This window comes from Leptodactylus fuscus, chromosome 1, assembly GCF_031893055.1.
Source record: "Leptodactylus fuscus isolate aLepFus1 chromosome 1, aLepFus1.hap2, whole genome shotgun sequence".
NCBI classification, from domain to species: Eukaryota; Metazoa; Chordata; class Amphibia; order Anura; family Leptodactylidae; genus Leptodactylus; species Leptodactylus fuscus.
The window spans coordinates 261,382,486-261,396,111 of NC_134265.1; the positions used below are offsets into that span (position 1 = coordinate 261,382,486).

Genomic DNA, 13,626 nt, shown 5'->3' on the forward strand with positions numbered 1-13,626 from the left:
TATTCACAGTGACCCTATATGATTACAGTTAACCTCTTCTCAGCCATGGTGAAGTACAAGACAGCAGATGCTGCAGTCAGAGTCATAACACCAGTGTGCAGCAGCTCTGACCCTGGCCCGGATTGCGAGTGTCTGAGGAGAAAGCAGGGAGCATGGTCTGGGCAGCTCCTTCCCCTGCTCAAAGTCTCACAGTCCCAACTGGGTACAGACCAATGCCATGGGGATAGATCTGCTGCACGCTGGTTTTTCACAACAAGGAACAAGTTAGCAGATGTTTTAGATCCCAATCCCATGCACAGGATCGAGATTGAATTTGATGTGGGGTCGATTTAGTAGCAGAATGCAGTCAAATGACTCTTGGCGTGATATCCTAGTGTCATCTGCGTGCACTACGTGATGAATTCATGTCTATGGGGGCTTCTGTTCTGATGACACCAAGCAGGATAGAACCTGCTCCATCCTGTTCCTTGTCATCCATGAACTAATAATTGCTTTTTTGCCCCCTCTATGACTTGTTCATTGTACTTCAATCAAGTGATAAAGACATTATATAGGACTGTACCACAGTCTGACCCTGTACTTTATCATTTAGGTGCATGATCACAATAGTGAAATAAATCAGATTAATGAAACATGCAGAATATATTATGCAAGCATTTTTTCTTACCGCATTCAGATAGCAATCAGAACTCTGTTTTATAAAAGAGTTCTAAATTCCTACCCCATGGGAATAAAAATGATTTCACTAATCCTAGGGCTTGCTATAGTTTACAATGGATGTGGAGCACCACATCCAGCCAATATTCCACGTACAAACACAACTCATTAACAAAATCTTTTAAGAGGACCTGTCGCCTCTCCGGGAATGGCAGTTTCAGTAAATAATAAGTTTGTGTGTTTGTTTTTTTCAATAAAATAACAATTCAGGAAAATCTTTTCTAAAAAATCTATGTTATGTGGTTCCTTTGTTATTCCTCCTAGAGGTTTATAAATTTGAGAGCTTGTCTATTTTATTCATTCATTTATTTATTTAAAGAATAGCCAGTCATGCTATTTTCTTATATATATATATATGTTAAACATTTTACTGACATTTTCCTCTTTTACACAGGCATTAGGTCCCTGTATAGAAAGACACAAGATACAGACCACAGATTAGTCTATAGAGATACAACCCTGGAATGGATTAAAGATGGTACCAGTCATGTAATCCACCAAACATGCATGTGACTCCTGGTACCTCACAGAACATATCCAGTATTACTCAGAAAAAAAGCCCACGATAGTCTCTAGGGGAGGGTCTGAGAACCCCAGAGCAACCCCTGTGCTTGACATGATCAGTCCATCTACTTACATCACCTTCTCCCCCACTAGCATGATACGCTCCTCTGTTTGTAAGCTCCTAGTGCACTAACACTGCAGAAACCCCTTCAGGACCATCCAGATTTGCATCCCTGCTCTCCTGCTCACTGCTGCAGACCATGAGGACAATGATGATGATAAATCATCACTATCATCATCATCATTGCAGTGGTGGCCATCATAAACTCTATGACTTAATGAATGACAAAAGTCGCATGAGGACGAAAGTTTGTGTCACATCACGGACGCCACGTTTAGTCCTATTCAGGTAGCTGGCTACTATTAGACAGATAAATGAGCAGAATTTTAAATACGTGTATATTAGAAAACTGCAGAGTTTCATAATATACAAACAAATAAGCTAAAAATATTATAAATTGGTCAAGCCCTTTAACATCTATGTAACCCAGCACACTTTCACACTGTCTAATAAGTACAGCCAGACTCGGAACGAGAAGGGGAATGGTGACACCCAGCTATTAATTTATTCGTACATTTCTAGGAGGAATAACAGGAATGGCACAGCTTAGTTTTATAGGAAAAGATGCTTTAAAATTGTCAGGTCAATGTAAATTTAAGTATCTACTAAACTTGACAGATCATGACTGGTGTGAGGTTTTTATACATTTATTAAATACTAGCTGGTCCCCGCGACTTAGTCTGCGGTGATTGTAGAAGTGGGTATATACAGGCGCGGGTAAGGTTTTAGTACTGTGTATAAGGTATGGGATATAAAATGTAACTGCGTATCTTGTTGTTGCTGTAATTCTGAGAATACGTGAGACTTTTGTGTTGAACGTTATTTGTATTTCAGCTGCTATACGGTGTTCTGCAAAACTGTACATAGTGTCTTTGGGACAGAGGTATTTCAGGTTAATATACTTCGATATACGACATTGTATGATTTGTTATTTTCCGTCAGTACATGTAAGTTTTGGGCACAGGATACTCTTGAGCAAGCAACATAAAGTCTGGCCCTGTACATGACAGTTTAGTAACTCCATGTGCCTCTTATTAATAGCAATTAACCCCATAATGTCCCTCACATTAACCCTTGTGTAAGAGTTACTGATAGAGATGAGCGAGTACTGTTGGGATCAGCCGATCCGAACAGTACTCGCTCATCTCTAGTTACTGATATGTGAGAGACTTGGAGGTAATAATTAAGTATCTTCATTACTGAGGTCTTTTATTAGTACCTCCATATGTCTCACATATTAGTAACCTTTATATGAGGCACACAGGGGTTAATGTGAGGGACATGATGGGTTTTATTCCTATTAATGTGAGGCACATGGAGTTACTAACACTAAACTAATAACCCCAAATGCCTGACATTAATGAGAATAGGAACTAAAGGAAGGGAGCTGTGTGTTTCTTACTTTCACTTTGCTAGCAGCTTCCTCTCCTCCTCCGGGAATGTTTGCAGGGTGCAGACGGCAGGAGCTATCACTATAGCAGGCAGGCAGAGACTTGAGCGATTAAGCTCCATCCCCTGGGTTTCCTGCACCCCTCTCTAAGGGGAGTGTCCTTATGCCTCAGCTCTAGCAGAGCACTGAAGAGACTCGGACTTCATTTAACTCTTGCAGGTCCTGTGCTGCTGGTGTGCCAGTGAAATAAGGCAGGAGTGCCACTCTTGGCACGTGTGCCAGGGGGTTGCTGACCTCTGCTGTAGAGGGTAATATGAATTTTGTGGCTTGCTATGGTCCAAAGTGTGTGAGATTGCAGAGATAGTGATGTGAGTTTGGGTTTTGTGGGGGTCCTGGGAAAAACATATGTGCGCTATTGTGACAAAAAGTAGCCTATTGCACAATCGAGTGTAGTGACTATATTTGTGGAAAATTTCAGCCAAATCGGTGGAGCGTTTTTTGCGTGATTGACCGCCAAACATCCGAACATCCAAAGTCACAAACCCACAAACTCACAAACATTTCACATTTATAATATTAATAGGATTGGCATGATTGCTAAATCAATATCACATGGCAGCTAAAGCGCCCCTAGTGGCTTTACACTTACCTCTGTGGCAGTGCTTTGATTGGCCCCATTTTCAAGTAAATATTTCACAACTTCAAGGTGGTTCTCTTGGGCAGCCATGTACAGAGGAGTAAATCCATTCTGTAAGTAAAGGCAAATGCAACATTATACTTGTCTTCCTTTCATGACACAATGTATTATTAATGTAACAATGTAGCCATTCAATTAAGCTGAATACTGTATTAAGTAGGTCTACTAAGGTAACACAATATGAGGTTATCATTTGTTATTTCATGTTTTCCATCTTCACACAGACTGTTTTATGGATTTTATGGTAAAATCAGTGTGTTCAATACATCAAATTCATTCATCTCATTTATCAAATTAGTAATAACTTAATAATCAACATACCCATTATTGCAAGTCTGTAAAAATTAGCTGATTTAGGCTAAGGCTTCATGTAACGTCCCGAAGCAAAATAGCGGTGCGGCAAAAACAATGGCGGCATCGTATCGCGGTTCTTCATGCAGCACTTTGCGCAGAATGTCTGCAGAGGTTTCCTCTGCGGACTTTCTGCTTCAATTATATTTAAAGGGAAACCTTTTCTGTAGGCATAATTGACATGCTGTGATTTCCAAAACCACGTCGGTTTTGGAACTTGCAGCGTGTCCACTGTGTGCATTTTACCACAAAGTGAGGACGGGACTGTAAGGGCTAGTTCACACGGAGTTTTTTGCAAGCGGATTTTGACGCGGAAACTGCCTCGAAATCCGCCTGCAAAAAAGGTTCCCATTCATTTGAATGGGAAGCGAGATGCCCTTTTCCTGCGGATTCCAGGGAGCGAGACTCCCTCCTGATTAGGCCCATTCATTCAGGCCTAATCAGGAGCGGCTAGCTGCGCTGAAGTTCACATACCAAAATTTGGTTTCCGCCGTGTGAACATACCCTAAAACACTGCATTTCTTTTTGCAGTGTTTCCACCACGGGTAAACCACGGCATTTCCATCACATGGGGCCCCGGCCTTAGTTTTAGTATATGCAATAATCGTAGGTAATAACGCTCATATGTGCCTGCAGTCTTTAAGGCATCTTGGATTAGCCCCATGACTGGATAAAGGAACAATTTGTAAAAGACAACCATGTTCTCTGTTCTGTGTTATAACCATGCTGAGAAATTCTAGAATATTGTAGTCTGTAGTGTCAAATAGTTCTCGAATACTGGTATACACACTTGTCCCGCTGCAAAGTGTCTCAGAAATCTTTATTCAAGTCTTGCCAGCTCTGCTTTACTAATCAGGCACCTGCCCTTAGGCCGCTGAAACCTGATGCGGCACCACCACAGGACGCCCGTCTGAACCTCCTTCTCTTTGAACATGGCAAGACATTTAATCTTGCTGCAATCTAAGAACAAAAATATTTTGATGTCTCTGGGATCAGATTCTTTGTCATAAATATCATTCATGTGTAGAAAGTGGTTTCATCTTTCTTCAATCTATAAAATAAAATTCAATCTTTACCACAATCCCTCACGAAGCACGCCTGGCTCATGTTACTTGTGGGATTTTGTATAGTAATATATTACCAGTATTTCTACCCAAACACAACATCTGAAAACATAAGATCCTGGGCTGGTCTAAGTTTTTTAGGCCAGGGCCCTACGTAGGGTAAACGCCACGATTTTGCACAGTTCAACATTTTGCATAGATTTACACAGTACCAGCAAAGTCGAAGGGATTCTGGATAATCCTATCCACACATTGCAGGAAAATATCTGCAGCAGGAGTGCTGCAATTTCAAAAACTGTTGGGTTTTTGTAAAACGCAGCATGTCAATTATACCTACAGAAATGCTGGTGTTTTACGTGCAAATCTCGTGCGGGAAGTGCGCAGCAAGCACATGGACCCCATTATAGTCTATGGGGTCCGTGTGCTTAACTGCACATAGATTGCAGTTGCATTGGTATTCCATTCGGGGGGTCCTCATGCGGACTCCATCCACACGGAAGCCAAACGCTAATGTGAACTGACCCTAAGTGGAATTGAAGCAGAAAGTCTGCGGAAGAAAACTCTGCTGAAAAGCGCTTTGGGAAAAGTTTCCGCCATGGTTTTTCTGCAGTGCTTTTTGGCTGTGGCTCTATACCTGGCGCCTTAGCCTTTATGTTTCAAAAATTTGTGACATGCCACCTAAACATGTCCAAAAATAATATCAGTAAGGCCGAGGCCCCACATTGCAGAAAACATGCTTTTTTATTGCAAATTTTGCCGAGGTTTTTTGAGCCAAAGCCAGCAGTAGCTTAAGCAAATGCTATAAATATGAGTACTTTCTATATACTGTATTTCCTATTACTTTTGTAGCCACTCTTGCCTTTGGCTTAAAAAAATGCAGCAAAACCTGCAATAAAAAGAGCTGCATTTCTGCAACGTGGGGCCTCAGCCTAAGTGCCCTTTATGAGGGCCAGTTTGGTAGCGTCAGGGTAAGATGTACAATGTCATTTCATTCATAATATCAACACTTTATTGCATCTTCATTAAAAAAGCAGCTAATATACATAGCTAATATACATAACATACATAGGAAATAGACATCAACATGGCTGTGCTGAAACACATTTGGACTACACAGTCCAGTCATATTAATGTGACCACCGCCTACTTTTGACTTCAACGTTAAATAACCAATTGCAGAAGGCACGTGTCATCAGCCATCTGGGTGCACTCATCATTGTGGAAGCAACGATGGATCAACACAAGTATGCATATATCCTTGCGGACCATGTTCACCCCTACATGTGAAATGTTTTTCCTCAGGATGATGGCATCTACCAGCAGGACAATGCGACGTGTCATAAAGCTCGCAGTGTACATGCATGGTTCGAGAAGCACCAGGATGAGTTTACCGTACTCCCTTGGCCACCAGGTTTTTTGCGCCATGGATGCTCAACCGTGTAACCTAGCGCAGCTGGCCACGGCACTGGAGCTGGCATGGCTCAACATCCCAGTGAACATCATCACAACATTCCCTCTCTTCCTGCAGGTCTCACAGCGGTCCGCTCTGCCAAAGGTGGTTATTCTGGATTTTGACAGGTGGTCACATTAATGTGACCGGACTGTGTATTACAGTCCTTTGACAGGCTTGAATCAGAATAAAATCCATGGATAAAATTTCCATCCCTAATTCTGCAGTATGAGTGAGATGGTTAAATGATCATTCTTACTGTCAAAATGTTTCAGAAATAGTAATGTATAAGAAACAATTAGAAGACCTGCGTAAGAAGAAGAGCATGGAGTATACAAAAAGACTGCTAAACTGGATACAGACTGGTACCACTGTAGTCATTAGGGTATTGTAACACGAAAGAACACTATGGCTAAACAAAAGGAATAAACAAGTTCATGCAAAGATCAGCAAAAGATTTTTTAATAATAAAGGGGTTGTCTCATGAAGACACCCTCTTTCCATAAGCTCTATTAAAGCTAAGGCCCCACGGGATGACCCACAGCAATAAAGTGCTAAGGGAACAACCTCGGCGGGAACGCATTGGGGTTCTTCCTGTAGCGCTTTAAATAGAAAGTTCGGGGAGTTTTCCTCAACACACTTTCTGTTACAATCATATCTATGGGGATACCGTTGGCGTTTCTGTAGATATAATTAACATGATGCGATATCACGGCATATCCACACCGCAGTTTTTACCGCAAAGTGGGCATGGGATTCACTAGAATCCCATCCACTTTGCCTGTACTTTAAAACGCTGTGATTTTTCCTGTGACGTTTCCGCCAAGGGCAAATTGCAGCGTTTCCATCCCGTGGGGGCCCAGCCTAAGACATATAACTATCTCAGATGGGTTTTCCTGCTTAGCAGCCTCTTGTATGAGTCAGGACAGAAAGCTACTCCATACAAAATGCTCCTGTTTCAGCAATCTTGAGCTTTTGTAACATATTTGCCCATCCAGGCTTTGGCGTCATCATCCGGCTGCATGCTGCGGCGCAGGAGATGTGTTCGGTTGTGATTTTTTTCCTTTGGGTTCTTCTTGCACTGTCTGAACACTGCCCTATTCTTTCACCTTGGTAACTGATTTTCCACCACACCCATCTCCTTCATCTTCATTTCTCTCTGCTCCTCTAATGGTTAATCTGACCTTGCCCTGTGATTGACAGCCTGCTCTCCTGTCAACTCCATGGGCGGGTTCTTCCTCCCTATTTAGCCTTGACTCTCATTCACACCAGTGCTTTGCTATTGCCTTGTGCGTACTTGCTTTTTGCTGTCACTATTCTTGCTTGCATTCTAATCCTTGACCTCTGGCTTTCCCTACTGACTATTCTTTGGACTCTGAATTGGCACTGCATTGCTTGACTGTTACTGACCCTTGGCTAGCTGACCTCTCTTTGTTGTTGTCCGTCTTGTCTGTGTTTTGTGTCTCACATATACAGGAAGGGATCGTCTTCGTGGTTGCCGCCTATTACGTAGGATAGGGCCTGGCAATAGGAAGGGACAGTTGGGGGCTTCAGCTTAGGGCTCACTGTCTCTTGTGTCTCGTCCCAGGGTTTTCAACAGCTACTGGGGAATTGCTGTCCTAGCAATTCCCTAACAGCTTTCCTTGTATTACATGGACAGTCATTCATCTGAATAGCCACCAAGTAATACAACAGTGTCTGCAGTTGGGGAAATACCTGGCTGGCAGTGGCTTCCCCCCAGAATAATCCGCTTGCCGGAGGTGCTAGGAGTAGGACCCACCCAAGGTAGTCAGCTGGTTAATTTGGGGCAATATTTTATTGCCTCTTAGGCTGGTCTTACACGACTGTAGTTTAAGACTGCAAATGGTCCGCAATTGAAGGTTTTCAATTGCGGACCATTTGCGGATACATTATATTCAATGTAGCCTCTTAATAAAATATCCGGTGGTGTGGCCGGGCCGCAACCTTGGTCCGCAATTTATAGCAAATGTCCGTAATGGCCATGAACTGCGGCACTGCACGGACTCGCCCATAGAACTCTATGGGCAATTGCGGCAAGACACGGACATCTGCGCAGTCTATGTTGCCGATCAGCAACTAGTGTTGCTGATCAGCAACTTGCGGACCGTACATTCAATACGATCGTGTTATTTTATCCGTGGTGTGCCGGGCCACAACCGAGGTCCGCAATTTATACAACATGTCCGTAACGGCCGTAATTCACGGCACTGCATGGACTCGCCCATAGAACTCTATGGGCGAGTGCGACAGTTTACGGGCATCTGCCGAGTCTATGTTGATGATCAGCAACTTGCGGACCGTAAAAACATTACGGTCGTGTAAGACCAGCCTTACATGACAATCTTTTAAGGACAGGGAAAATGTTCTATGGCAGTAAATGTATGAAATATGGAGCAAAGAAAAAAATAACTGAGGAAAGAAATATTGGGCAATTGGGAAGCATAAAGAAATGAAATGTGCCAAAGCATCATGGTCGTAACTATCATAGTCAACGTAGCAGCTGCTAATGGGGCCCAACAACTAAGGGGGCCCATTTTCAAAGAGACCTAGGGTGCAATTTATACGTATGTATGATGGAAGGGGATGTGACACACTGAATGCAACACCATTATTTAACAAGGGCATCGTAAAACCTGCATATGATATCATTATAATTGCTTACTGTTATGATATTCCTGTGTTCTGATGTCATAGTGTCTATTATCTCTGTACTATGACATCATTGTGCCCATTATACCTGTACTGTGACATTACTGTCTATATTATCTTGTATTATGCTATCAATGTGTCCATGATCCATATACTGTGATAGTATTATATTTATTATCCTTGTACTGTGACAACACATTTTCCTTTTACTGTGTACATATACTGTGTCATCACTGTGCACATTATTCTTGTACTGTGGTATCACTGTGTCCTTTGTCCCTATAGTGTTATATCACTGAGTTTATTAATCCTGTATTGTGACAACTGTTTTTACTATCTCTGTATGGTGTCATCACAGTGATTATTATCCCTGTACTGTGACATCACTGTGCGCTTTACCTCAGTACTGTGACATCACTTTTTGCATTATTCCTGTAATGTGATATGACTGGGTTTATTATCCCAGCATTATTCCTGTAATGTGACATCTCTGTGTTTATTACACATGTACTGTGATATTACTGTGTGTATAATCTCAATACTGTGACATCATTGTTTGCATTATTCCTATAATTTAACACCACTGTGTTTATTATCCCTGTACTGCGACAACTCTATGTTTATGATCTCTGTACTGTAAATCAAGGTGTATAAAGAAGACCAAAATAACTTTACACTTTTCAAGTTCTGTACTTACTGGGGCCTCATGGTTACTAGTTACACCCCTGAGGACAATGCTTACAGTTACTGGTAGTACTATGTTTCTGTACTGGGAATGCTCATTCCTTAGGATAGGCCATCAACATGAGATCAGCGGGGGTCCAACACTCTGCACATGATCGGGAACTTAGCTGTAGTAACCCAGAACAGGTACTACAGAGTGTATGGAAATGTCTACTGCTGACTCCATACATAGCACTATTCTAGCCGCCATAGCACCTGAAATAAGATCAGTGGAGGTGCTGGGCATAGGACCCTCAACTATTTGATATTGATGAAATATCCTAAGAATTGGTCATCAAATCCTTTTAAATATTTAATATTGCAGAAAGCATTAATATATGTTATCTAGTTCTATCTGCCAAAGACTCTAGTTATTTGCCTAAGCAAAGTGAGTGTTCTTTTGGAATAGGTCTAGTAGCACAGGGAATGCAAGGCGTGTGCAGCTGTGATCACATAGACTGAGGAGAACGCTCTTTCCTGCTATGCAGAGATGGAATTACCAATCGCTAAGTGCTTGGTAACCAATACACAAACCAGGATGCAAATGATCCCTATGACTTGTTGGGTACAATGCTAAAAATGTTTCATAGTTTCATGCTAATATGACATCTAATGAATGAAATGATAGAGCAGCTGAATATGCATCCAACAATGTAACTGATGTAACTATCTCCACTCAATGGCATTTTATTCTGGAGCTATTGAATTACAAAGTTGCTTTTTAACGTGAGTCTAACCCCAGAACTCAGCATAGCAACTGTGAAGACAGATAAGTTAGGGTCACCTGAATCAAAGTGTTTTAATCTTGGGAACTAGTTTCTCCATGCCGAAATACCATCTTTGTAGTTAATATACAACTGAGCTCTTTGGAGCAATTAGGGTGTTGCAGCCATACCCTAGTTACTCCAAAGAACTCATTTTCATATTAACATAACATATTAGCGTTGTTGGAAGAGACAGTCAAGCTACAGACTACCTTCATACGAGCAATAGGAGCAGGTCCGGTAGGGGAGTTCACCTTCTTCCGGTGAAGGGCTATAAGGGTTTTAGCAACAGTGCAAAAAGTATAGGAATAATTTGGTTGTCTTTTTGCCAAGATTCCTAGGGCGTAGGTTGAGCAAATAAGTTTGTAGGTTTAATGGGACACCCTGTAGGAACAGAGCATCTGTTAAAACCTAGACTTCTGTCCAAAAAGGCGGATCAAGGGGAAACCCCAGAAGATATGGGACAGCTTACCCAGCACTGAGGGAACTCTCCAGCAGGTTGAGGGGATACTAGGATTAAGGGCACATAGCAGGGACACAGTGTGATAACAATGCATCAAAATTTTATATCGGGTATCACGAAATGTTACACATGTGGATAACTTAGCTGCACGAGACCATATGATCTGCCACTGACTGGGTGAGATCTGCCTATCAAGGGCCTCAGTCCACTTAGCCATGTACTTGTGAGCCAGGAGGATCCATCCCACTGAAGAGGATAGAAGCCTTAATATATCTGATTTCAGGCCATTCGTGGAGGTACCAGCTCGGCACAGTCTCTCAAGGAAGGTAGGAACGATGTAGCTGCATATGATCTCATTCTGACCTGCAGACAATAACATGCCTCTCTGCTCTATAAAACGCATGGCAGAGCTTCCCTCTGTACAGGGACTGCCCCTTAAAGACTCAGGAGTGTGGCTGTTTTTATTTATATTTAATGGAGGATTTTTTCCATAATAATAGTGTGCACTCTTTATGTCTTTATTACATTATGCTGCCTTGGAAGTTGTTTTTTTTTTTTTTTTTTACCTATCTATCCATTTATGTATCCACTGTTCCATTTACCCTCTTTTTCTCACATAGTGTGCAGGAATGCTTATTTCCTCCAATACATGAGCTCACATACAATCTTTCTAACTGTGCTTCTGTTAATGGATCATACATGTCCATGTTTTTCACTGTGACCTCATTGGCAGAAGATTGTATGATGTCCTCTGATAAACTATAGGACATTGCTGGCAGTGTTCCACATTAATCCAATGCAAATCCCCTGTGGCTAGGTTATCCATCACATTATCAAGAATCCTCCAGTGCTAAATAACTGGTGGTCGTGATCATGTTTATTTTAAACTGCAAATCCAGCAACGACGATCATTTTAATCCAGCTCATGTGCCAAACATAAAATGTACAAAGCCCTGCCAATGCATGCTTCAGTTTCTAACATAACAGCAAGAGAGATGTGGGTGAACAAAAAATCCTCGATTCTCATCCCAGCTTGACTGTTCTGCAGATGATAACAGGACAATTAAGTAACACAGTCTCCCACAGAGGACCCCTGCACGTCTCTACAGCTAGGAAAGGAGCTCATGTGAACACCGGCTTCCTGCTGCCTTCTTCATAGGACGTCACCTACCGTACATAACTTCTGTATCTGCTTTATAAAAGACTAAAAAAAAAATAGTTTCAAAGCAAACATGTCTGCATGAAGCTAGCTGGGGAATGAAAATATCTTATCTGCTGAATGATAAAAACACCCAAACAGATATCTTGAAATAGGAGGAAACTCCAAAGATACTGCTATGTCATTTCTGGATGTGATGCTTGAGAGTTGGTAGCGTCAAAGAAGTAGTTACAAATTCCTACATACTTGTAACTAAAGGAGAACCAGCACCAGGCAATTTCAGATATCAATGACTTCAGTAAACCTAAAACTGTTAGGATTGATATTGTCCTAGGCCACTATCAGCGATGGCATTCACCGGCAAACAAAAAAAGCCAACCATATGTTTACAAAGATATAAACGATTTGGGTTAAACCATCTTACAGACTCTAATGTCAAGCAAACTATAAGTGCCTGAATGAAGTCATCGAGTACTCAGCTGTGGTCCATGAGCATCAAAACATGTGGAACAAAACATCTTCTGTTCCCAGTTATATGAACTAAAGCCAACAAAGGCCAAACTATGAAAAAACTATTCTATTCATCCTACGTAACCAACAGGATAGAAAATAATCCTTACAGAACAATTGAAACTAGATCTGGACTGACAGTTTTTAACGTTTGTCAATTGCCTTTTTCCCAAACAAGTGTCTGAACAAACCTATAAAACTAAAGGGAACTAAAGATTCTGACTCAAAGGAAGACACGTATGACTGCCCCTTCAAGACCCTGGAATGTGGCTGTTCTTATTTATATTTAATATTAATGATTGTTTATAGTTAATTTATATTTTTAATTTATATATTTATATTTAAAGGGGTTGTCCAGAATAAAACTAAAAATTAACCCCTAAACTAAACTTCCTTCCCCCACCTATCTTCTAAATTAAACTAAAAAAAAATCTATAGTTACCCATATCCCTGAAGCGGTCATGTGTCCGCTCCAGGAACACTTTCAGATAATCCGGTGATGTTCCGTTTCACCGCTTCTGAAATGGAACGTCACCATCACTCTTCCCCCTCCCCTGTCCCCTGCAATACTTACCAGCCTTCCTGTGTCTAGAAAACGGCTCCTCCTCCCTCTTCCTGTCTTCTACAGTGGGCGGAATATTTTAGCCAGGAAGACGGGAGGGAAGGTGGGCGGGGCAAGCAATGGGCAGGATCGCTATTCTAAAGAGAGACAGGGAGGGAGAGTGTAGGAGTGAGAGAGGAGGAGAAGGCTGACTGAGAGGGAGTTAATGCAGCAGCTACACAGGAAGCTGCACAGCAGGAAGGTACAGCATGTAAACAAACACAGAGGATGCAGCAGCAACCAGAGACACTCAGAAATCACTCCAATAACTACTAAAAGTATATGCGTGCACTTAACCCATCACTAGCACTAACAGACCTTTATAAAAATTTTAAAAAAATTAGACGCGGAAAACCCCTTTAATTTTAGTGATTTAACATCACTACTAACACTAGCACAGAATGTACCATTGTTCTTAAGGTGGTCATACCGTAAATAATAG

The 13,626-nt window shown here is 41.7% G+C and overlaps 1 protein-coding gene across 5 annotated transcripts in view; it reads right to left on the minus strand.

Moving 5' to 3' along the window:
- ANK2 (ankyrin 2) overlaps window positions 1–13,626 on the minus strand; it is a 188,433-nt gene that overhangs the window by 126,469 nt on the left and 48,338 nt on the right. For all 5 annotated transcript variants that reach the window (XM_075286364.1, XM_075286356.1, XM_075286347.1 and 2 more), the window contains exon 5: window positions 3,382–3,480. In XM_075286364.1, coding sequence (XP_075142465.1) covers window positions 3,382–3,480 — 99 coding nt within the window. The remainder of the gene's footprint in view (window positions 1–3,381; window positions 3,481–13,626) is intronic.